At 42.3% G+C, this 21,865-nt stretch overlaps 1 protein-coding gene across 2 annotated transcripts; it reads right to left on the bottom strand.

Annotated features, from left to right (window-relative positions):
- Positions 1-274: 274 nt before the first annotated feature.
- dbx1a (developing brain homeobox 1a) lies at positions 275-14,780 on the bottom strand. Of its 2 annotated transcripts, XM_086008158.1 has the most exons (6): positions 14,167-14,780; positions 10,583-10,670; positions 4,363-4,737; positions 3,444-3,545; positions 1,377-1,579; positions 275-1,077 (listed from the first exon to the last, which is right to left on the bottom strand). In XM_086008158.1, the coding sequence occupies exons 3-6, from the start codon at positions 4,733-4,735 to the stop codon at positions 736-738; spliced, it is 1,020 nt and encodes a 339-aa protein (XP_085864284.1). In that variant the 5' UTR covers positions 4,736-4,737; positions 10,583-10,670; positions 14,167-14,780; the 3' UTR covers positions 275-735. The 2 variants fall into 2 exon arrangements, with proteins under 2 accessions (XP_085864284.1, XP_085864285.1); XM_086008159.1 differs by lacking the exon at positions 10,583-10,670.
- Positions 14,781-21,865: the final 7,085 nt, after the last annotated feature.

The raw sequence follows: 21,865 nt of genomic DNA, 5'->3' as shown, positions 1-21,865 counted from the left end.
TAATTTGTGAACTGAACATTATATCTAGGATGTCAGGCAGCATCTGTAGAGAGAGAAACAGAGTTTACATTTCAGGTCGATGACCCTTCGTCAGAACTGGAAAAAGTTGGAGATGTAACAGGTTTTTAAGCAAGTGTAGGGGGAGGGGGAGGGGAGGAAAGAACAAAAGGGAAGGTCTGTGATAGAATGGAAGGTAGGAGAGATTAAGAGACTATCTGGGTTAAGTTAAAGGGTTTTCTATGGCCTGGTTACTCCCTATCACACACGTTACTTCAGGGCTGCCTTTAGTACGAGTTTCCCTTAAGCGATAAAGTGAAAATATCTCTGACAGACACAATTTATGTCTTTTTAAACACATCTCATAATGTCTACTTTTTATTTGGTATTATACAAAACGTTTATGATATAAACATTATGCACCTATACACTGCGGAATACAAAATAAAAAATTTCTTTATAAGTTATGACCTCAAAGTCTACATTTTTCAAGTTAAGTCATTAAAAAGTTTGCAAACTTTTAATTAAAATCTAATCAAACTATACGTATAGTCATTCATAATAATTTTGGTATAAAATATTCATACAACTCACATAATTTGTACAAAAACTGTGTACAGATTACTGAAGCTGTGCAAAGACAGCAACTCAGGCAAATAAAAGTTCGGATTTTTCTCCCCTCCTACTTTGCAAACAATAAACAATGTCCATTCGCAAAATGATCTGGAGGAGGCAAGTTTATGAAACGGTTATTTCTTCCTCCTCGTCCTCCTCTTCGGAGAAGTACGTGTGTTTGTCGGTGTGCTGGTGTGATAGGAGGCGAAGGTGTGTGTCCAGGCTGTCCATGCTCTTGTATTGTGGCGACTGACATATGGAAGATTTGGGACTGTCCCTGCATCCCGTCTCCTCCTCGTCTCCTGAGTGTAGTCTGCAAGGGGACTTCTTCCCCACGTCGCTGAGGTCAGGGTGAGGGTTTAACTTTGTGGGCAAGGTCTGCTCTCGGCAGCCGCCAGCGGATAGCAGTTCTCTTTCTTTCGAATTTCTCCATTTCATTCTCCTGTTCTGAAACCAGATCTTCACCTGTTGAAAAAGCAGAACAGGTTTTTTTTTTAAAAAAGGTACCGGGAAAGATGAGCCCATATATGAAATGGTAATTTCACAGCTAGGCTAGGAGGTCAACACTTCACCCCCGCCCCCCCCCCACCCCCTCCTCCCCCCCAAAAAAAAACCCCGATTCCAACCCTTTCTCAATTTTCGGGATCTCTTATACTTGCAATAGCTTTTGCTTTACCCATAGACAGGACTGAAGGAGAGAGAGGCAAATCTGACAGGTTCACGCGAATGGTGCATGTTATTGATATAGATGGATTGTAAATTACCTGGGAATCCTTCAGTCCTAATTTGGCGGCCAGTTTGCGTCTATCTGGCTTGCTGATGTATTTCTGTTTTTGAAACATCTTCTCCAAAGCTTTCCGCTGCACGTCTGAGAACACAGCCCGACGGAGCATCCCTCTCCTGGGCTTCCCCCGAGCGGCGAGTGGCCAAGAGAATGTGCCAGGTATGGGGACCACAGAGGAAGAGGCTGAGGAGAAACATTGGCATCATTTAACTTCAATAAGAAAGGTAGGGCAAGCGTCTCGGATCTTTCGCGCGAGATGACCACATTAGATCACTTGAAAAGCTAGGCGCAGGTATGAGCTGTAATTAGATTAAATGTTTTGCATTAAACACTTAAAACAAACAGATTTGGATTATAAACGTGCAGCGTAATCATTTATCCGTCGAACGTATTCGTGGTAATAGGCTTTAAAAAAATCCAAATGTTGCAGCTTAACTCTAACTTAGACCCTTAAATTGTATACAGTACTGGAAAAGTTTGGGAAAATAAATTTACTGGCACGCGTTTTGTGGGGAGTAGGTGATGAACTGGGAATGGGCGCTTTCAAATGGTATTGGTGTGGTAAAAAGGGAGAGTTTCTCCTTCTGAAAGTGCTAATAGCAGACAGAAATTGTAATGAAGCGTGAATGGTAATTGTGTAGTAATGAACTAACAGAAAAAAGACTGAGGACAGACCGCTAAAGCCATATATTATTGGAACAAAAGAAATTTACACATTCACAATCTTAACAGAACTGCATGCCAAAATCATTGTGCGAATACTGATTACTGCAGGCTTTTTTCTCTCAAAACATTTTCATTAAATGGACATGAAAAGCTCTTTAAAAAGCTCAAACACTCCAAGTTGTTTTTTTGTTGAAACATTCAGCCTGTGAATAAAGGCAGCAAAAAGTCCAATTGTCGCCAGTTTGGACCAACCTGGGGTTCCATAACGTTAAGCTGTTTTGAGACATGTCAATTAAATGTGGAAACCTGTCACAGGCGAGTGAAATCGAAATGCTTTATCGATAAAAAAAATATATAGTGGGGGGGGGGGGATGTTCATAGAATCTTAGAAAATTACTGCACAGGAGGAGGCCATTCGGGAAATAGAGCAATAGGATGATTACATTAGATTTTTAAAAGTGAATATTTGTTTTAGGAATTCCAATTGCATGGATAATATAAGTGTAAGCAAGAAACTGTACGTGTGGTTTGAAATTAGATGCATACAATATTGCTTCAAAATTTATATTACTTATAACAGGTCAAAAAAACTAAAACTTGGAATATGAATTGGAACCCACCACTGTCGGATTGTGTGATATATATATTATAAACATATGTATGATGTGTTTTATCTATAGAGTGTCTCATCCTCCCATTAATGTTGAGTTTTTATTGCTGTTACTCCGCCAATCTGACTAGGAATCAGTTCAGTCGAAAGCACTTAGTTGGCTCTGTTAGCACTTGGAGTCTGAGAGAGGACTGTTCTGTGAGTCTTCCGGGATCCGGAATTCTGTGAGGCGGTGAAGTGAAACTTTGGCAACTTGCTTATAGGAGACTCCACCGGCGGCCATATAATCAGGCACTGGTAAATGTTTTTTTTAAAATAGACTGGAGAGGAGGGGGGGGGGGTGGGGGGGGACCCGGTGCTGAGACTGCGTGTGGTTACTGGAAAAATGAAGCAGCGATTGGTCACGGTTCCCAGAGCTTTGTTAAGAATCAGTGGTGAACTGCAGCGCTCTGTGGGAAAACTGCAGCCGTGAAGGGAAGCCAACAGTCCCTCTGAGAATGGACCCGCCTCGAACTTAGTGCGTGACAATTCCTGCTAATTTGTAGATCATGGAATCAGAGCAGAATGTCAACCGTCACTGCTTGTGCTAAATAGAGCATCAAATAACCGAGACTGATTTCTAACCGTTGTACTTCTAACAACCTCTGAACTACACTCTTAGCCCCCCGGGACGGGCTGCAAACAACAACAACCCAAAAAAAAATATTGATTAAATATGCGTGAAACAAGAGGACCGCGGACAGCCGGCGGAGGGAAATCGCAGGCACCTACCTGGGAAGTAGGAGGAGCGGAGAAAGGGTTGGAAAGATCCTTCAAAGTAAGGGAAGGAGAAGGCCTTCGGCGAAAGTCCTTGGATCAACGGATGGGACGTTTCTGCAAGATAGCAAGAGGAATGGCATTTCAAATTCGGTGTACTTTTTAACACACATATGCTATTTACATAATGAGACAAAAAATATACACTTAGCCAATGGGAAAGGAAAACCAACTGCTTAACATATTATAACTAACATGAATTACAATTATAAAACTGTTTTATACTATTTAGATGACCTTATGCATTATTTAGCTACCCTATATCTTACTTAGATCATCTTATATCGTATTTAGATAATCGTCTGTCGTATTTAGATAACTATATACCGTACTTAAATATATTGTACCGTATTAGATAAACATATTCTGTTCTTTAGATAATATTATACCGTATTTAAATAACCATATTCCGTATTTAGTTAATCTTATATCTTATTTAAATAACGAAATACTGTACATATATAATCTTATATCGTATTTAAATAACCATATTCCGTATTTAGTTCTTATATCTTATTTAAATAACTAAATACTGTACTTATGTAATCTTATACCGTATTTAGATAACCACAATCTGTATTTAATGTTACATTGAGCCCAAACACTGACAGCGATTAAACAAGGCACATACATTAACAAAGATCTCAGAAATAAGACGCATAAATGAATTGAGGCTAGTTTTTGCGGTGGCATTTTTACTTGAAACTATTTTTATTCGGTTTTAGATATTATAGAAAGGAGATAATTGTCCTTCCAAAGTACGACAGGGTTGGAGTTCAAATTTCATCTACAATACATAAATATTGTTAGTATATGATTTCCTGATAGGAGCACAATGTTCTCCTGACTGGCGCTTCGGGAAGGAGACACTCACCGGTCCTTGGGGTTGACGAGAGGATGGCGTGAACACCAAACTTCAGGTAATTGGAATCGCTGCTTGTCGAAATGGAGGTGTGAGGAGAGCATATTCCACTTGTGACAGAGCTAGTCGTGCTGACCTGTTCTGTTGTCACCGGGCTGGAACTGGTAGTGGACCCGGAAGCTGAGGGAGACAGTGTGGCGGACACAGAGCGGGGCAGGTAGCTGCTAGGCCGACTGATCCTCAGCAGATCCTCCACTAGGAAACTGGCCCCCATTGCATGGGAGGAGAAAGCTGACTGCAAAGACTGGGGCAAAGTCAGAGTTGGGGTTGGCCGCAAGAGGCCCGGATACATTGCTGAAGGAGCAATCACACTTGGGAACATCATTTCTGCAGCGGTGAGAGAGGGAAAAAAAGTTCCAATCAGTCCTGTTCAGCTTTTTTCTTCCCCCCCCCTCCCACACACAATTTCCTTTCAGTAAGATCCAACTAGCAGCTCCAGCACTTTTCTACCATCGCCTCCTTCTGCCTGATGTATTTTATAGTGGACAGCCTTGGTAAGTCTTTTCAGATGTGACAGGTCTCACAATGAGGTTCAACAAAGTTCTCCACATGAGTTTCTTTTACTTCGAGCTTCTGGCTCGCTGATTGGTCCATTAGGGCAATTTATGATTGGATTAGACTTCATAAGCAAGCAATCACAATGGAGCTTCAACAAAGAGGGTGTCGCCATTAATTCTGAATACTGACCGCCTCTTTTGAATACACTGCTGAAGGATTTGAGCGGGTTTTGTTTGGGTGCGATGCACGCAGGCTGATTAAAAGACAATTTTCCAAGTTTCCAATGACATTTTCCTCCTTTGAAAGGAATTATGAAAAGAAAGCACTCAATTTATTTGATACCCCCGCTGCGCCTACAAAACTGGTCAATAAATATTCATATCTTACACTATAATCTCCTTGTGAAAGGTGTCTTGGGGTGGCAGAGTGAGACGTTTAAACTGCAGATTGCCCTTAAGTAATGGAAGTAAATTATTTATATACACACACACACATATATATATAATATGCATTTTTCAGGAAAAATATTACTAACCGAAACATAATAAAATATAGTTTATATGGTTAACCTTTCAAGGTCCAACAAGCTTAACTGATGAGAAACACATCCTGTTTGTCGCGTTGCGCTCTATATGTAAATAGGTTAGTTAATTAATTAAGAATAATACAGGTTATCATAAAACCAAAAGTCAGAATAGTATAGCGGAGAGTATATCTTGTTCACACCGTGGAGAAGGTACGATTTTTTTTATACATCTGTGGTGTAAACCTGTTAACATTCCCCTCAAAAACCAAGCCAAGCAGTTACGCTGAAACCTTAGTCCGAAAAAGTTGCCATGCAAGAAGCTGCAAAGCACTTTATTAAAAAGTGCTAATTTACAACATATGGTAGCGGGGAACAATGCTTAATGTGTCCTAAATGTTTAAAGACATTTGAATAAACAGTTAATACGTTTTAAAAGGCATGCGGTCTTTCTAACAGAGAACAAAACCTCATAATCCACGATTGCAAAATCGATCAAATTGGTCTTCAGCGCTATAACAGATGTGTAGAATATTATATTCTGGAGGGAAAAAAAAGACTCCCTAATCTTTTCTTAATATGCGGTGAAAAAGTGGGCACAGCCATATTATCCTATTAACCGCGGCAACGGCATCAACTAACTGTCAGCATCAGCTGTTTTTTTATTTACTCAACACAATGCTTCAAAAATCGTGTTAGCCGACTTTCAGCAGCTTTATATCTGTAGCAAATACGTTTTTCTCCCCCTCTGACTGCTCAGTGTTGTGCATCAGCTGTAGATTATCCTCATGTTACTGCCTTAATACACAGACAAAAGTGCGTCGGTGGTTTAAGCCCATTGCGACACAAAAAAAATGCGACTGAACTTCAGCTATGGAACTCAGAGGAGATATTAATTCATTTTAAAATATAAAAAGCCACTTATAGGACAACTGCCACCCCGTTAACGATCGAAAATCACTATCATTTGGATATTGTGAGCAAGTGAATAGGCGATTAGGTGTTTGGCAGTATACATTCCGTTTTGTATTGCCACACTGTGCAATATGTATATTGGAAAAGCTTTAGTGAAGCACAAATCGGGTTGAAATACTGACGTTCTAGGTGCTGGGGAATCAGAAAATCTGAGACAGGATATGCAGAAACGAGGAGGGGGAAAATCAACTTTAAACACCTTTTTTAATTGAACGTGAATTTTCAGTTCATATAAAATACAAGTATGTACTTAACTTGGAAACAGGCGTAACTTATGTCCTTGTCACGAAAATGCTCAGGTTGCTCTTGAATTGACACTGTAGTTAATAACTTGGGATGGTGAGTAGATTCGTGGACAAGCAGCATGTTCCCTGTTTTGAACCCTCATACTGCCAAGTACCAGACACAGACATCTCCCAGCCATGAATCAAAATAATTTCAGGGAAAATGTTGTTTCTGATGAAGACTTTTATTGGCTGAACATGATCCGCACGTGCTGTAATATTGAACAATTTTAGACACTCTTGCTGAAGCACTTCTGTGTCTGACAGTCACTGGCTGAGTTTCACCAGGTACAACCTGCACGACCGAAATATCAAGCATTAAATAGATTATTTGTGTAAAATTTTCTATCAGACAATAACTTTTACCAACAGCGCTAATCACTTGCTATTTTGGAGTCTATAAACCGAAGCAATTATTATTATATATATAATTGTGTGTGTGCGTGTGTGAGAGACGGCTCTTGAAGCTTTCATTCTTTATCTAAACTAACCAAAATTGTTTTAAAGTGTACATGTTTAAAAAAAAGTTCGTTTTTTGGGGAGTAAGGCAACTGACACTTGAATTAGTCACAGCAATTCTGCAAAAAAAACTTTCACATCAAACTAGGCAGAAAACAGGGGAATGGAGCGAGGATATATACATGAGATCCCGATGACCTAATTCAAAAATACTTCGAGCAGCAAACAATTCACAGACTCCTAGGATTTGAATGATTCAATTTTAGTGTGTTATTAAATTATATTTTATGCCAATTGGATGGGATCTCTTGAAACGCCAACGGTGGAACGGGGCAGAACAATTGCTCGCCCTTGGAGACGACATAAAGATCTAGAATCCTGCCCATGGTGAAATCTAAGGTGTATATATGAAGCAGGAAAACAAAAATGCAATTGTCCGATTGATTGCCTAAAAGGCATTTAAAGAAATGGCGTGGGTCGCCCACTTAAGATCAGTACTTTTGTTGCATTTGCCTGATGATTTTGTTTCCCAGTGATTATTAGGTCTGCTGGGTTGATTTACTCCGCATTATTATACCTATAAATTGGGCAGTTGTGCCTGTGTATAGGACAACTGCTGGCAGTTTCTTTGCACTAAATCAGGATAACGACATTGACTGGGAGGTTGGGTCAGACCCATGCTGGGACACACGTGGATGTCGTTGCTTTCGGTAAGGGCTGTGCCACACTCTTGTCACAACTTTCAAAAAAGAAAATTCTGCACCACTAAAGGAGAGAGGAAAAAAAAGGCCAAACAAGCATTCAAAGTAAAATAAAGCATAAGCAGCAATGAAATTTGACTGAGAGATTTATTTTCGACAGATTTTTGAAGGTTCCCTTTAGAAGTCCCTGGTCCCTGATAAGATCTGTGACTAATGTTGTTTGACCTATGCTCGTCCTTTTTGTACTTTCTGCCATTCATGTAGAGGGTAGTTATCTCCATTTTTTTTAAAGTCACTCAGTTTCTTTGTAGGGCTGAACAGGGGTTTTTTTTAAAAAAGAGAGAAGAGTTTACGGAAGCCTGTGCCTTAAAAATCCAGTCCAAGGGATTTAATCCCCATGAAATTGTCTGGCAGGCGCATGGTCGTGGCAGGAACACTGGCACCGTCTATTTACACACACACACACGCATTAAGCGTTTTTTAAAGACGCATAATTCACCAAACGGACTTAAGTATCATCATTTAATAATAAATCACCTCTGTACCAAACCGTGACCAAGCTGTAAGATGAAAAGTATATTAGAACTGGCAGTCCCTTGAGTTCAGCAAGCAGGCAACCTTCCCTTCTCGCAAGGGCGCTCAAGACTCCTTCATCTGCAGAAGGTTGGCGTTACCAGGCCCAGTGAACGTGCAGCGATAACGTGAGGATACTCGACAACTGTTGCCACCTAGAATGTCACCGTGTCAATACAATATGTTATTACTTGGTCAAACGCGGTGAATTTATTCCTGTTTTGATTTGGTGCTGATCAGTTCCAGATGGTGTATATTTAAAAAAAAGAATCATAGTTATGGTTTTCAGATTTTCTCCTTTCCTGCAAAATAGTGAAGGGTCTCTTGAACATTTGCATTTCTCGTTTCATTTACTCACACTTAGAATTCGATTATCTAAAATGTAGCAAAACAGGCGCCAGACCCACCGACCGCGCTCTCAATTTCTTTCCCGCTTTCGTTTTGAAATCTGCTCAATAATTTTTTTTATTCCCCCCACCCCAGATTTTTTTTTGTCAAATTCTATTTGATAAAGTTGGAATAAATCCTAAAGCGATTAAGTGCAATTAAACTCAATTATAGATCACAAACTAATCCATTTTAAGGCCCCTTAGGGTTTGTTTTACAGCCTGTTGCCAAACAAGTGCTTTTCAATCGGAGCAAATTAAACGAAACGGCCCCTGCAAGAAACAACGGTCCCCGAAACTGTGTTAGAAAATGGTTCTATAATTTTCGAGGACTTTCTGCGAGACAGGTAATTTCACAATCTGAGTCTCAGTGAAGACGCACCCACACTTTCCAAAGGTCCGTTTAAATCATAACCACTCTATTCTCTTTCAATAATTCCAAATGACTGAAAACAGACAAAACCAAATTCACGAGCGGTTGGATGACTTAGTTTTAGACGATTCTAGCTAGAAACGCCAACCACTCTATGTCTGCCCCCGACGAAGACCCTTTAAAAAAACAAACCCTCGTGCTCCCAAACTATGTTCTATTTGAAGCTGTCGAAATGGTTGGGCAAAGTCACCAGGTCTGCGAATGGTGCTTTAATGTGAAGACTGACGCCCGTTCTACCAGCAGCAAGAGCTCGCAGCAACCTCCGAGGCCTCATCCTCCAGTGATACAACACAAAGAGGGAAAGTCTGAGGGAGTTCACAAGGTGGCCTCTCCGTGCAGAATAAATAATCCCCAGCCCACGGCAGGGGTGCACCTTTATATATCATCTGTACACGGAAGAACTTTCAAAACAATCTCAAGTTTAAAAAAAAATGTCCTTGGTGGAAAGTGTCAATTCATTATTTTAATTCCTCTTCATAAAAGGAAGCTTGAATTCTAACGTGCCACATTTTTTTTTTAATTTAAAGATTATCTGGCTATGACTATTATGTGAAAATTCTCGGGCGATTTGATGGACTGAGCGGATATGGGGATATAAATATAAAAGCTACAGTGACTTGGTACCTCGCTGCTTTGCCAAATTACGCAGGCGTCTATCCGCTGCGCCCTCGTCAAGATCTGCCCCTTTTTTTTGCGCAAAAAAAAAACCAGTTAACCACCTGTCAGGCTGGGGCACAATAAGTGCGGCCAAAAGAGCTTTTCATGCATGTGTAATATATTTGTTCACCCATTCACTTAATGAAGCTGATAAATGTGAAGCAAACAATCGTCAAGTTAATCTATTTAGTAAAATGTTTTAAGACTTTCAGGCGATGTTGAGAAGGTAGTGTTACCCACATTTTCATTCAAATGCGCCGTCCCCGTGCGTGCCTTTCAGTGCCAAAGGACAACATTCTTGCGAATATAATTTATTATAAATGTGCTTTTAATGGGTTTAATTCGCACGGCCAGCTGTTTTGCGCTATTTGGTAAGCAGAAAACAAACGTGGATGGATGGAAAGCTAGTTAAAATTAGTTTCGGTCACTGAGGCTGAGCCATATTTCCTGCAAACCATCTGCTTGATTGACACAATAGAAGGATTTTCGGAGGAAAAAAAGAATAAAAGCTGGGAGTCCAACAGTTAGTATGTTCTTCATTTCATTGTGAAGGTAAAAGCTATTAGCTGCCTGCGTCTCCACCTTTCTGCCACTGCCCTGGTCGCAGGGAAGTTACTGAACAACAGTACAGTATTACTGATCCCCCCCTCCAAACATTTTACCTCTAATTATTGGGTACTTACATTTCAGATCTTTGCAAGGCTGACGCTATTTCGTAGCGACACAAGCCGAATATAACTCGAAGTACCATGCCGCATCACAAAACGTAATCTGCAACATTACAACAGTACGATATATGATCAGAGCCATCAGAAATAGCTGCACTGGGGTAGTCACCGTGTGACTGAGAGCTTTTTAAAAAAACATTACAGACCAACAATTTGACATGTGAACGGTACCTGATGGGAATATATTGGGAAAAGTCTGTCGTTATGTTGAAAAAGTAATTGGTTGCAAAGGACAGCATGCAATAGTTGCATCTTTAGCGGGCCAGGTGAGTTGTTGTGCCTGTTTTGTACATCCTTTGGTCATGGTAGGCATTTATAAAAAAAGAAAGACTTGCATTTATATAGCGCCTTTCACGACCCCAGGACGTCCCAGGGTAGTTGGAGGGTAGGATAGCAAAATACTGCAGATGCTGGAAATCCGAAATAACAACAGAAAATGCTGGAAAAACTCAGCAGGCCAGGCAACATCCGTGGAGAGAAAATAGAGTCAAGGTTCACCTGAAACGTTGACACTATTTCTCTCCACGGATGTTGCCTGGCCTGCTGAGTTTTTCCAGCATTTTCTGTTGTTATAGTTGGAGGGTAGTCATTGTTGTATGCAGTGTATGAAAGGGAACAGCCAATTTGCGCACAGCAAGATCCCACTATCAGCAGCGAGCCAAAGACCAGATAATTTGTTAGAGGGGTAAATACTGGCCAGGACACCAGGGAAAACTCCCCAGCTCTTCTTCGAAATAGTGCCATGGGATCTTTTATTTCCATCTGAGAGGGCAGACTTTCATCCCAAAGATCGCACCTCTGACAATGCAACACTCCGTACTGCACTGGCCTGTCAACATTGATTTTGTGCTCAAGTCTCTGGATTGGGATTTGAACCCAAAGGATGTCAAACTGACGTTCTCCTGCGCTGCGCCATTACTTTCACCTTAACCAATTGCTGGGCTGAATGTTTTTTTTCTCTCTGTCTCCATCCTTCAATAGACCATTTCAATTAGCAAAATGAAACTGAAAGTCGAATATATTTCTCTACAGTGACACCTGAGTCTTTTATCTTCCACGAGCTGCCTGGGCGGGGATTCCTTTTTAAATCCAAAAGCCAAATTACTCACCAAAAACTGAACAGCCTCAATTCTGAAGACATTCGGAAAACACACCGAGATGGATATATTTCTGTTAGGCAAGGGTATTAAGGAGTATGGAACCAAGGCGGGTAGATGGAGTTAAGAGGCAGACCAGCCTTGATCTAATTGAATGGCGGAATGGGCTGGAGGGGCTGAATGGACTACTCCTGTTCCTACGTTCTTAACAATTTGAGCCCCGTTTAGTAGTTTGCGATTTGGGGAGGTGTTTCTGAGAGGTGCCACAAGACGAGCAAAATAATATGGTGAAGGGAACCACATGCTGGATGGTGAGCGTACACATATCAGGAGAAGAGATTTGTCATCATAACATTCATAAAAGTGATTGCTGCTGTGTGGAACATTGGATAAACGTCAGATTTCAGGCGCAAAAGCAACTCTACTTGGCGGCTTCCCCTACCTTCCCTGGACAAATCAAAGACGGAATAATGTAACACTTGTTAGTGAAACTGGATCGATGTCAAATTCACCCTCGGCCAATTTCTGTTCACATTGTCGGTAGTTTATAAAGAATTATTTTTTTTGTGTGTGCCATCATTTCAACTGTGGCCAAGACCATTTCACTTCTAAAATAAGCATTTAAATAACCCTTTCTCTATCTGTGTGAACACAGCAGTGATTTCCATGGCCAGGCAGCCCGCTCGAACCAACCAAATTCCGTTGACTTAAATTCTACTCTGTTCATGAAGGCACATTTGCTTTTTGTGCCAACTTCGCAGCTCCTTGTGGCTTTTGCAGGGGCGGGGTGAGCATTTCCTCTGTGCGCTGTATATGTAACGAAATCGGAAACCCTTTGGTTATCTGCAGATTTCGTTACAAGTAACTGCTTGCAGGAACCCTTGAACTTAGGCGTCGAAGCATTAGATCTCATTCTTATGTAGTTTTGAGGCAACTATTTAAATGGTAAATTGCCGCTTTTAATATTTTTATAAGGACCGTGTGTCCCATTTTGCCAATCTTTCTGCAGTAGAGGAGAAACGGGTGTTGCTATAGGGACAAAATAATACGGACTCTGGTTCAGGACGCCGCATAATTCCCCGAGGAAAAGGCGGCACCTTTGTCTCGGTAACGGTATGGGGAGTCTTTTCTCTTTTTTTTACTGAGAATTCATGTCTCTGACCAGCTGTAACTTGGAGGGAAAGGAGAGAGAGAGAGCGACTGCGTGTTAAATCCAAAGCGGCTGCAAAGGTACTTTGAGGACCAAGTCAGACTTGATGAAGGATTAGCAGTGCAGTCAGACCAGGGGCCATTATAAACCTGGAGCCTTTATCGATTCGGTTTTATTTGAATTTAAGTGCTGCGCCATCGTGATCATAACAGCAAGATTGGCCAAATGCACACAGTCGTATGATACCTATTTCTGAATTTAAAGAAATGCTTTGTAGCTGGTTGGAAGCCCCACAGGGACAGATATAAGGGCTTTATTTTGTTCGATTAATTTGATTCTATTGTGCAATAAACCATTTGAAACTCGATTTAAGAAAATACTGCAACAATGGGATAGGGTGAATATCAGGCTGCGAGGTAATTTAGTTACCTGAACAGGAGAATGGTTTTCACGGGACGGGGGTGGGGGGATACTTTGTTAGCACTTAACCCCTGAATTGCAACGAGTAGAGGTGTTTTGACTCAATATAAATCAGAAAGTCGCCATAGATGCAGCATTAGTTTGTTCTGAGATGGTGAAAATCGCATATATCAGGTCCAGGGGCAACCCTTACATCAATCTGTCATTGCAAACAGCTTTCGGCAATGTGTTCCTAACAAGTACCTCCACGGGTTTCAAACTTTCTTGTTCGTTCGCATGGCAGGTAATGGCGCAGCAATCCCGTGAAAGAAGCGCAGTGTCACAATATTCCTCCTCAATGAACGCCACCGTCAGATAGGCTTCCTTACAAGTTATTTTATTGCTGCAAACGATTCGCTAAATTCGGCACATTGGCCTCCTAATAGCATCGACCACAAATAGAGCATCGATTGAAAATCTCAGCCTCTCTTCCCCCACCCCCCGCCACCCCGACCTTGACCGGAGTGAGCTGAGTGAAAGCGCAAAGTTTGCGCCAGGATGAAGTTCCCAGCCAAACTCCCCAGGGATCCCAGTTAAAAAGCACTTGCTCCAAACTCTCAGCTCCGAGAGCCTGGGACTGGGGAACACCGGGGAAGTGCTTTCACCGACGGGCGTCCGCTCCCCCCACGAATAACACGCGCGACAAAAAATGGCTCATTTGAAATCGATTGTTTGGAAAAAAAAAAGTAAAGTTTATCCGACGTGTTCTGTCCTTCTCTGAAGTTGGCAGGAAGAAGTTTGAGAAACCTCTTCCTATGACTGTTAAAGGTACACGTTAAAACCGACATCTCAGTCCCAGCGCAACATGATCATTTCCCCCCAGTTGTTCATACCTGGATTGCAGCATCCTGTCTCAGGGATGTCAGCCACCACCGAATATGCCAGCGACAACACTTTTGAGGAATCGATGACTTAAAGTAGCTGTGACTGTTTCCTCCCACCCGTTCTTTATTTTAAACAATTTTGTCCATTCAAAGATCGACCACACGCCAGTTTTCAAGCGTTTCTCGAGGCTCTCGATAAATGATTGAAATACGAGTAAAATAACAAGAACTGAGTTGCAAATAATCAAACATGGCGATGCACCGTTAACATTTCAGAAGAATATATTTCAAACGAAGTTTTAATTTAAGTTTATTGCTTACTTTAGTCCTGATATTTGCACAGCTTGGCATTCATCACTTTCCCCAGGATAACATGCCAAACAGCTGATTGTAGATGGCGTCTACCTTCTATATCTGACTTTTTGTGTATTAAACGCCATCTTTAGATGTGATTGTTGGCGCCTGCTGGCAAGCCCTTGCGGTTGTAAACCAGACCCCCCGCCCCGCCAGACTCCGCTGTCACTAGACTCGGATTTGGAAAAGCAGCACTTGGAAAGGAGACTCTGGAAGGCGCGTGTACCCTGTGCCAAAGTCCAATCGCCTTTTGTAAATTACCATGCAGAAAATAAGATGGACGACAGTTTGTAGTTCAAGAAAAGGATGGTCTTTTAACATAAATCATTTTTAAAAAATAGACGAATTGGTCACCTGAGGAACAGCTATATTTAAAAAAGGCTGCGCCATTCATTGCAGTTGAGTTCTGTGACGAGCATAAAGTTTGGCACAGCAAGGGAGAGAGTTTGTAACGTGGTAACTTGGCAGACTGCAGATAGAGGAACGTCTCCGACTATACCTGCAATACTTTCTCCTCGATAAGATCTTCACTGGTAGGTAGAGAGCTGCGGGGAGTAATGACAAAGCAGTAATATCAGGAGGGGTAGCGAACCTCACAATGTACATCTTATAGTTTTATCTATACAGAAATCATACAGCTTTAAGTTACACCATGTATTTTTTTCTATCAATGATATATATCATGGAGTTCACGGGGATAATCCAATTCCATTCTGGTTCAGCTGTTGGCTGAGATGTGAAATACTGTACCAGCTATACTACAATAGGATCTTAACAAAGAAGGATTAACACTTGTCATATAACTGCAGCAAGTTCATCATATGGCATTGTACAGGTTATAATCTTGAAATAATGCAGTCAGTGTTATTATGCAGATAGATCACTAAGGCTGCATTTATGTGGTTGCTACCAATCTGCCAGCAACAGTACTTGATCTATACTGGCTGGTTCCCAATCAAACTCTGAGGGCCAGCAGAGAGATCTGCGCCTGCATGTCTACATGCATGCCAGATCTCCGCTCTCAACTGATAAAACGTTTTGAGAGTGCCACTGGGAATATCCACATTCTCAAAATAATAGAAAAGAGTTGTGCCAGCCAGAGGCTCAGTTGATAGCACCCTCGCCTCTGAGTCAGAAGGTTGTGGGTTTAAGTCCCAGTCCAGAGACTTGAGCACAAAAATCAAGGCTGACACTCCAGTGCAGTGCAGAGGGAGCGCTGCACTGTCGGAGGTGCTATCTTTTGGATGAGGGCCCTGTCTTCTCTCTCAGGTGGACGTAAAAGATCCCATGACATTATTTTGAAGAAGAGCATTGAAGTTGTCCCTGGTGACCCAGGCCAATATTTATCACTCAATCAACATCACTAGAGCAGATTATCTGGTCATTATCACATTGCACAATTGTGCAATGAGACAGGGTTAACCTTGTAGTAAAGGAGCCTCTGGGGAGCAGTGATCATAATATGATACAATTTTTTGTTGCATTGGAGAGTGATTTAGTTAAGTCCAAAACTAGGGTCCTAAATCTGAACAAAGCAAACTACGTAGGTATGAGAGGCGAGTTGGCTAAGGTAGGTTGGGAGACTAGATTAAAAGATATGACAGTAGAAAAGCAATGGCAAACATTTAAAGAAATAATTAATAATTCGCAATGAATATACATTCTCTTAAGGAATAAAAACACCATGGGAAAAATGGTCCACCCGTGGCTAACAAGAGAAATTAAAGATAGTATAAGATTAAAGAAAGAGGCCTATAAGGTTGTGAAAAAGAGTAGTAAGACTGAGGACTGGAAAGATTTTAGAATTCAGCAAAGAAATTGATAAAGAAATGGAAAATAGAATGAGAGTAAATTAGCAAGAGACATAAAAACAGATTGTAAAAGCTTCTATAGGTATATATTTTTTATTCATTCATGGGATCTGGGCATCACTGGCAAGGCTAGCATTTATTGCCCATCCCTAATTGCCCTTGAGAAGGTGGTTGTGAGCCACCTTCTTGAACCACTGCAGTCTGTGCGGTGAAAGTACTCCCACAGTGCTGTTAGGGAGGGACTTCCAAGATTTTGACCCAGCAACGATGAAGGAATGGCGATATACTTCCAAGTCAGGATGGTGTGTGACTTGGAGGGGAACTTTGAGGTGGTGGTGTTCCCATGTCCCTGCTGCCCTTGTCCTTCTAGGTGGAAGAGGTCGCGGGTTTTGGAGGTGCAGCCGAAGGAGCCTTGATGAGTTGCTGCAGTGTGTAAAAAGTAAAAGATTAGCGAAAGTAAACATGGGTCCCTTACAGGCTGAGACTGGCAAAATTATAATGGGGAATAAGGAAGTGGCTGAGAAGTTAAACAAATACTTTGGCCAGAATTCTGCCGGCACTCAGGGGGCAGGTTTAGAGGCAAGACATCCGGCAAAATCGCAAAGATTGACAACGGATCGGAAACCCGCTGTCAACCCGCCTCCACTCAATCTTCCCAAGTGTCGGGTCCCTGATTTGCGCATGGACCCGACACCTTGTGGCGGGAAGAGGATTATAGTCACTTAACCGCTTGTTAACAGGTTGTTAACAGGCAGTTAAGAGACTTTTTCCAATTTTGACACTTTTACTTTGGGCTTCCCGACGTCTGGACACCAGGCCAGCTAAGTGTGGCGTGTTGTGAGTCTGCTGTAGTGTTTATGCATTGATGACAGCTGCAGAAGTGGTGTGAAGGATCCAATGGTGCACTGGTGAGTTTCAGAGGTAAGAAAATGTTGGGAAATTCATTTTTAATGCATTTTGACTTTTCTGTAGGTAACAAGTTTTGAATTGTATGTATACTCCCACCTCATTGGGAGAACCTCTCTCACCAGTGACAGATCGCTTCTGTAACCTCACCTGCAGCTGCCATCTGTTCTAGCCTAAGGAGGGAGTCACTGGAGAGCCTGGGTGCAAGAGCTCACCTTTGTACAGTGATTGTCAGTGTTTGCAGCACCTCAACGCTGTCAAACACTGAAAAATCAACTGTCAAAAAAAGTTGTGCATGGTCCCTTTAAGAAAACCAGCGGATGACGCATCATCAAATGATGTCATCTGACACCGGCTTCCTCTTAATTGGCCGGCTAGCCCGCAGGGTGGGCTTAATAAGGCCAACTAATGTAAAATTACGTCTGTGGGCCGGATGTAGTTGGGGTCGGGACTGGAACCCGGAAGGCAGCTGACCCGCTCTCAAGCCACCTCGAAGCATAAAATCGCGGCCTTTGTATCTGTCTTCATGAAAGAAAACGCAAAAAACATTCTGGAAGTAATGGAGAACCAAGGGTCTAGTGAGAATGAGGAACTGAAATAAATTATATTAGTACGGCTATAGTATTGGAGAAATTAATGGGACTGAAAGCCAATAAATCCCCTGGATCTGATGGCCTACATCCTAGGGTTTTTAAAAAGGTGGCTATAGAGATGGCTATGGATACATTGACTGTCATCTTCCAAAATTCTATAGATTCTGAAACAGTTCCTGTGGATTGGAAGGTAGCAAGTATATCCCCACTATTTAAGAAAGGAGGGAGAGAGAAAATGGGGAACTATAGACCAGTTAGCCTGACATCAGTAGTAGGGAAATTCCTAGAATCTATTATTAACAGTGTGGTAACAGGACACTTAGAAGGTAATAATAGGATTGGGCAGAGTCAATACAGATTTATGAAAGGGAAATCATGTATGACAAATCTGTTAAGAGTTTTTTGAGGTTGTAACTAGTAGGATAGATAAGGGGGAACCAGTGGATGTAATGTATTTGGATTTTCAGAAGGTGACACAAGAGGTTATTAAACAAAATTAGGGTTCATGGGATTGGGGGTAATATACTAGCATGGACTGAGGATTGGTTAATGGACAGAAAACAGAGAGTAGGAATAAACAGGTCATTTTTGGGTTGGCAGGCTGTAACTAATGGGATATCTCAAGGATCAGTGCTTGGACCTCAGCTATTTACAATCTATATCAATGATTTGGATGAGGGGACCAATGTAATATATCCAAGTTTGCTGTTGATACAAAGCTAGGTAGGAATGTAAGTTGTGAGGAGGATACAAAAAGGCTGCAAGGGGATATAGACAGGTTAAGCGAGTGGGCAAGAACATGGCAAATGGAATATAATGTGGAGAAATGTGAAGTTATCCACTTTGGTAGGGAAAATAGAAAAGCAGAGTATTTTTTAAATGGTGAGAGATTGGGAAATGTTGGTGTTCAGAGGGACCTGGGTGTCCTGGTACACGAATCACAGAAAGTTAATATGCAGATACAACAAGCAATTAGGAAAGCAAATGGTATGTTGGCCTTTATTACAAGAGGATTTGAGTATAAGAGTAAAGACATCTTACTGCAATTATATAGGACCCTGGTGAGACCACACCTGGAGTATTGTGTACAGTTTAGATCTTCTTACCTAAGGAAGGATATACTTGCCATAAAGGGAGTGCAACGAAGGTTCACTGGACAGGTTCCTGGGATGGGGGGATTGTCCTATGAGGAGAGATTGAGTAGACTAGGCCTATATTCTCTGGAGTTTAGAAGGATGAGAGGTGATCTCATTGAAACATACAAAATTATTACAGGGCTTGACAGGGTAGATGCAGGGAGGATGTTTCCCCTGGCTGGGGAGTCTAGAACCAGGGGTCACAGTCTCAGAATAAGGGGTCGGCCATTTAGGACTGTGATGAGGAGAAATTTCTTCACTCAGAGGATGGTGAATCTTTGGAATTCTCTACCCCAGAGGGCTGTGGAGGCTGAGTCATTGAGTATATTCAAGGCAGAGATCGATAGATTTTGGGATATTAAGGGAATCAAGAGATATGGGGATAGTGCAGGAAAGTGGAGTTGAGGTAGAAGATCAGCCATGATCTTATTGAATGGCGGAGCAGGCTCGAGGGGCCGAATGGCCTACTCCTGCTCCTATTTCTTCTGTTCTTCTGTTATGTTATTGCTGTTTGTGGGTGCTCTGCGCAAATTGACTGCCGTGTTTCCTACTTGACAACAGTGACTACACTTCAAAAAGTACTTCATTGGCTGTAAAGCGCTTTGGGACGTCCGTTGGCCGTGAAAGGCACTATACAAATGCAAGTCTTTCTTTCTTAAGTTTAGAAATTACCCTAGAGTTCAAGGGACCCACTGAGCACTAGAGTTATACCCCATGCAGTGTCAAACCCTGGTGATGTGAGATAGCAGCTCTTGTACTGCTTGACTTCCAAGACAGATCATGACCTGACACTGGAGTTATCCTGCCACTTTAGCTTCACTGCAGTGCAGCAGCCACTTTGCACCAATTCAATAGTGGCGATGTAACTGCACACAAAGGTTATGGGGGGTCGGGGGGGTCATTTTGACTTTGGATGGCCGTGTAAAACGGGCGATTTTGATTCAGCCACCCCTTATACGTATCTCCTGATTTTCATTTCAATTGACTTAAATAAAATTAGTAAGAGATGTAAAAGGGACTGCTGATACCATATCGCCCATTTTACACTATTGCACAAAGCCACAATGTACTCCGCTGACTTTCCTGGAATCCTAATTCATTCATGTATAGATTTCCTCAATTAATTTTAAAGGAACTGAGTTATTGATGAGAGGAAAATGTTTCTTTAGTGCCAATGCACAGATTTTAATGGCAAAGAAGGTACTTTTTTAGGTCTAATTATCAGCTGTTGCTTGCAGAAAGTTGCAGTTTGATTTCTGTTCCTCCTCTCAAAAGCATTTTCTGTTCTTGTGACAGTTTTGGGCTCAAATGGTGAACAAAAAGCAAAAAAAAACCTGCAACTGCTGGAAATATCATGAACAAAAAACAGAACATTCTGGAAAAACTCAGCAGGTCAGGCAACATCTGTGGAGAGAGCAGAAGAAATAATGGGCCAGAATTTGCTGGCAAAATAGCAGCGAGTTATTAGTGTGTAAAAAATCCAGCAATTTGTGGTGGGGAAGAGATATGGCTTGAGTTGCGAAATGGCACAAATTGCTGGATGGTTGGCTCTGCTCCGCTGTTAGCCTCGCGAAAGCGGGATCTTGCCGTCAACCTTCCCATGTGCATTGCCGGAAAAAGTTCAATGACCTCACCAGCGTTACCAAGGTAAGAATCTTACCTGTCACCTCAAATATTCTCTCCTCACGTCTGCACCACCTACAGCCCCACTGCTCCCAACACTCCCTGCCCCCACCAATCACTCTCATACAATCATGCACTCCACCTCCTACTCACACACTCAACACTTCCTACTCTTACCACTGTTGCAACCCTCATTTCCCCAGACTTCACATCTTCCACACAACATAGGAACTATTTTACTATGACAGGTACATTCTCAAAACGCCTCCCAAGACTGTCACTAATACACTCCCTTTTATATTGCAGGAGAAAGTCACGCACAACATGAGGTAGGAGGTGGTGACCAAAGGAGACCGGGCCCACCTGTGCACCCCTTCCCCACTGTGTTGGCCATCATAGGCAGGGGGAAAGTCATGGCTGTGGTGAGTGGCAATGCTGGAGGAGACGTCGTACAGGATTTCTTCACACTGTATCTTCTTTTTCTCTTTTTACTTTGATCGCACCCTCAACACTCTAGATGATAAACTGCAGTTACTTTCAGCAGCCACTCATCTCTCTATGCTCTCCCTTCACACCATAATCTAACCCCTGTCCCTCTCTTTCATTTCAGGTGCTGAAAATGTCGAGGCCCCTGTGCCACTTGCGGAAGAGGAGGCCAGCTTTCCTGAAGATGCAGCGCCACTTATCCTGACCATAGCAAGCACCAGCTCAGAGACTGGCACCACGTTTCCTTTAGGGGGTAGGTTACAGGAGGGGGTCTTCAGCTGGTGAATCACCGGGCACAGTGTGCCGGAGCTAGGGCAGGGGTATAGAACGCCACAGGTGCCAGTTCGCCAGAGGGCGAGCTCACATACGAACTCTGCTGCAGAGGACTGAGCTGCTGGCTTTGAGAGCCCAGTCTGCAGAAGAAGGCTGATGGACATACACCAGGAAATACTAGGTGCACAGGGCAGCCTGCCAGCGAGCTTGTGCATAATGGCTCAGCCTGCAAGAGTCTAGCTCCAACCTGTGTCGGGGATTTGCACAAAGCATGGAGACAATTTTGTCCAACACAGAGCGAGTGGTCATTTCCACAAACAGGTCTGTGGAGCCCACTATGAGGGAGCCTTCACTCACATTGAGATGTTGCATTCTGTAGCTGGACCCTCAAAGCCCAGACCTGCACGAGCCATCTGAAGTCTCCTCAATGGATGCCCAGCAGCCTTCCAACTCTTAAACTGTAGCCACTGGGGATACATCACATCGGAGTATGAGCACAGGTAAATGAGCACAGAAGACAGGCACT

The sequence above is a fragment of the Somniosus microcephalus genome, chromosome 15 (genome assembly GCF_052327205.1).
Source record: "Somniosus microcephalus isolate GS21.2 chromosome 15, FLI_Smic_1.0, whole genome shotgun sequence".
Classification (NCBI taxonomy): domain Eukaryota; kingdom Metazoa; phylum Chordata; class Chondrichthyes; order Squaliformes; family Somniosidae; genus Somniosus; species Somniosus microcephalus.
This window is presented reverse-complemented; position numbering and strand designations above follow the sequence as displayed.

Bases quoted from the DNA above. Each gene is read 5' to 3' on its own strand.
- dbx1a (XM_086008158.1), bottom strand. From the start codon at position 4,735: ATGATGTTCCCAAGTGTGATTGCTCCTTCAGCAATGTATCCGGGCCTC. The intron at 3,546-4,362 runs GTGAGTGTCTCC...GCTATCTTGCAG, and splicing joins CTCGTCAACCCCAAGGACCG to AAACGTCCCATCCGTTGATC. The intron at 1,580-3,443 runs GTAGGTGCCTGC...GTTTCTCCTCAG, and splicing joins CCGCTCCTCCTACTTCCCAG to CCTCTTCCTCTGTGGTCCCC.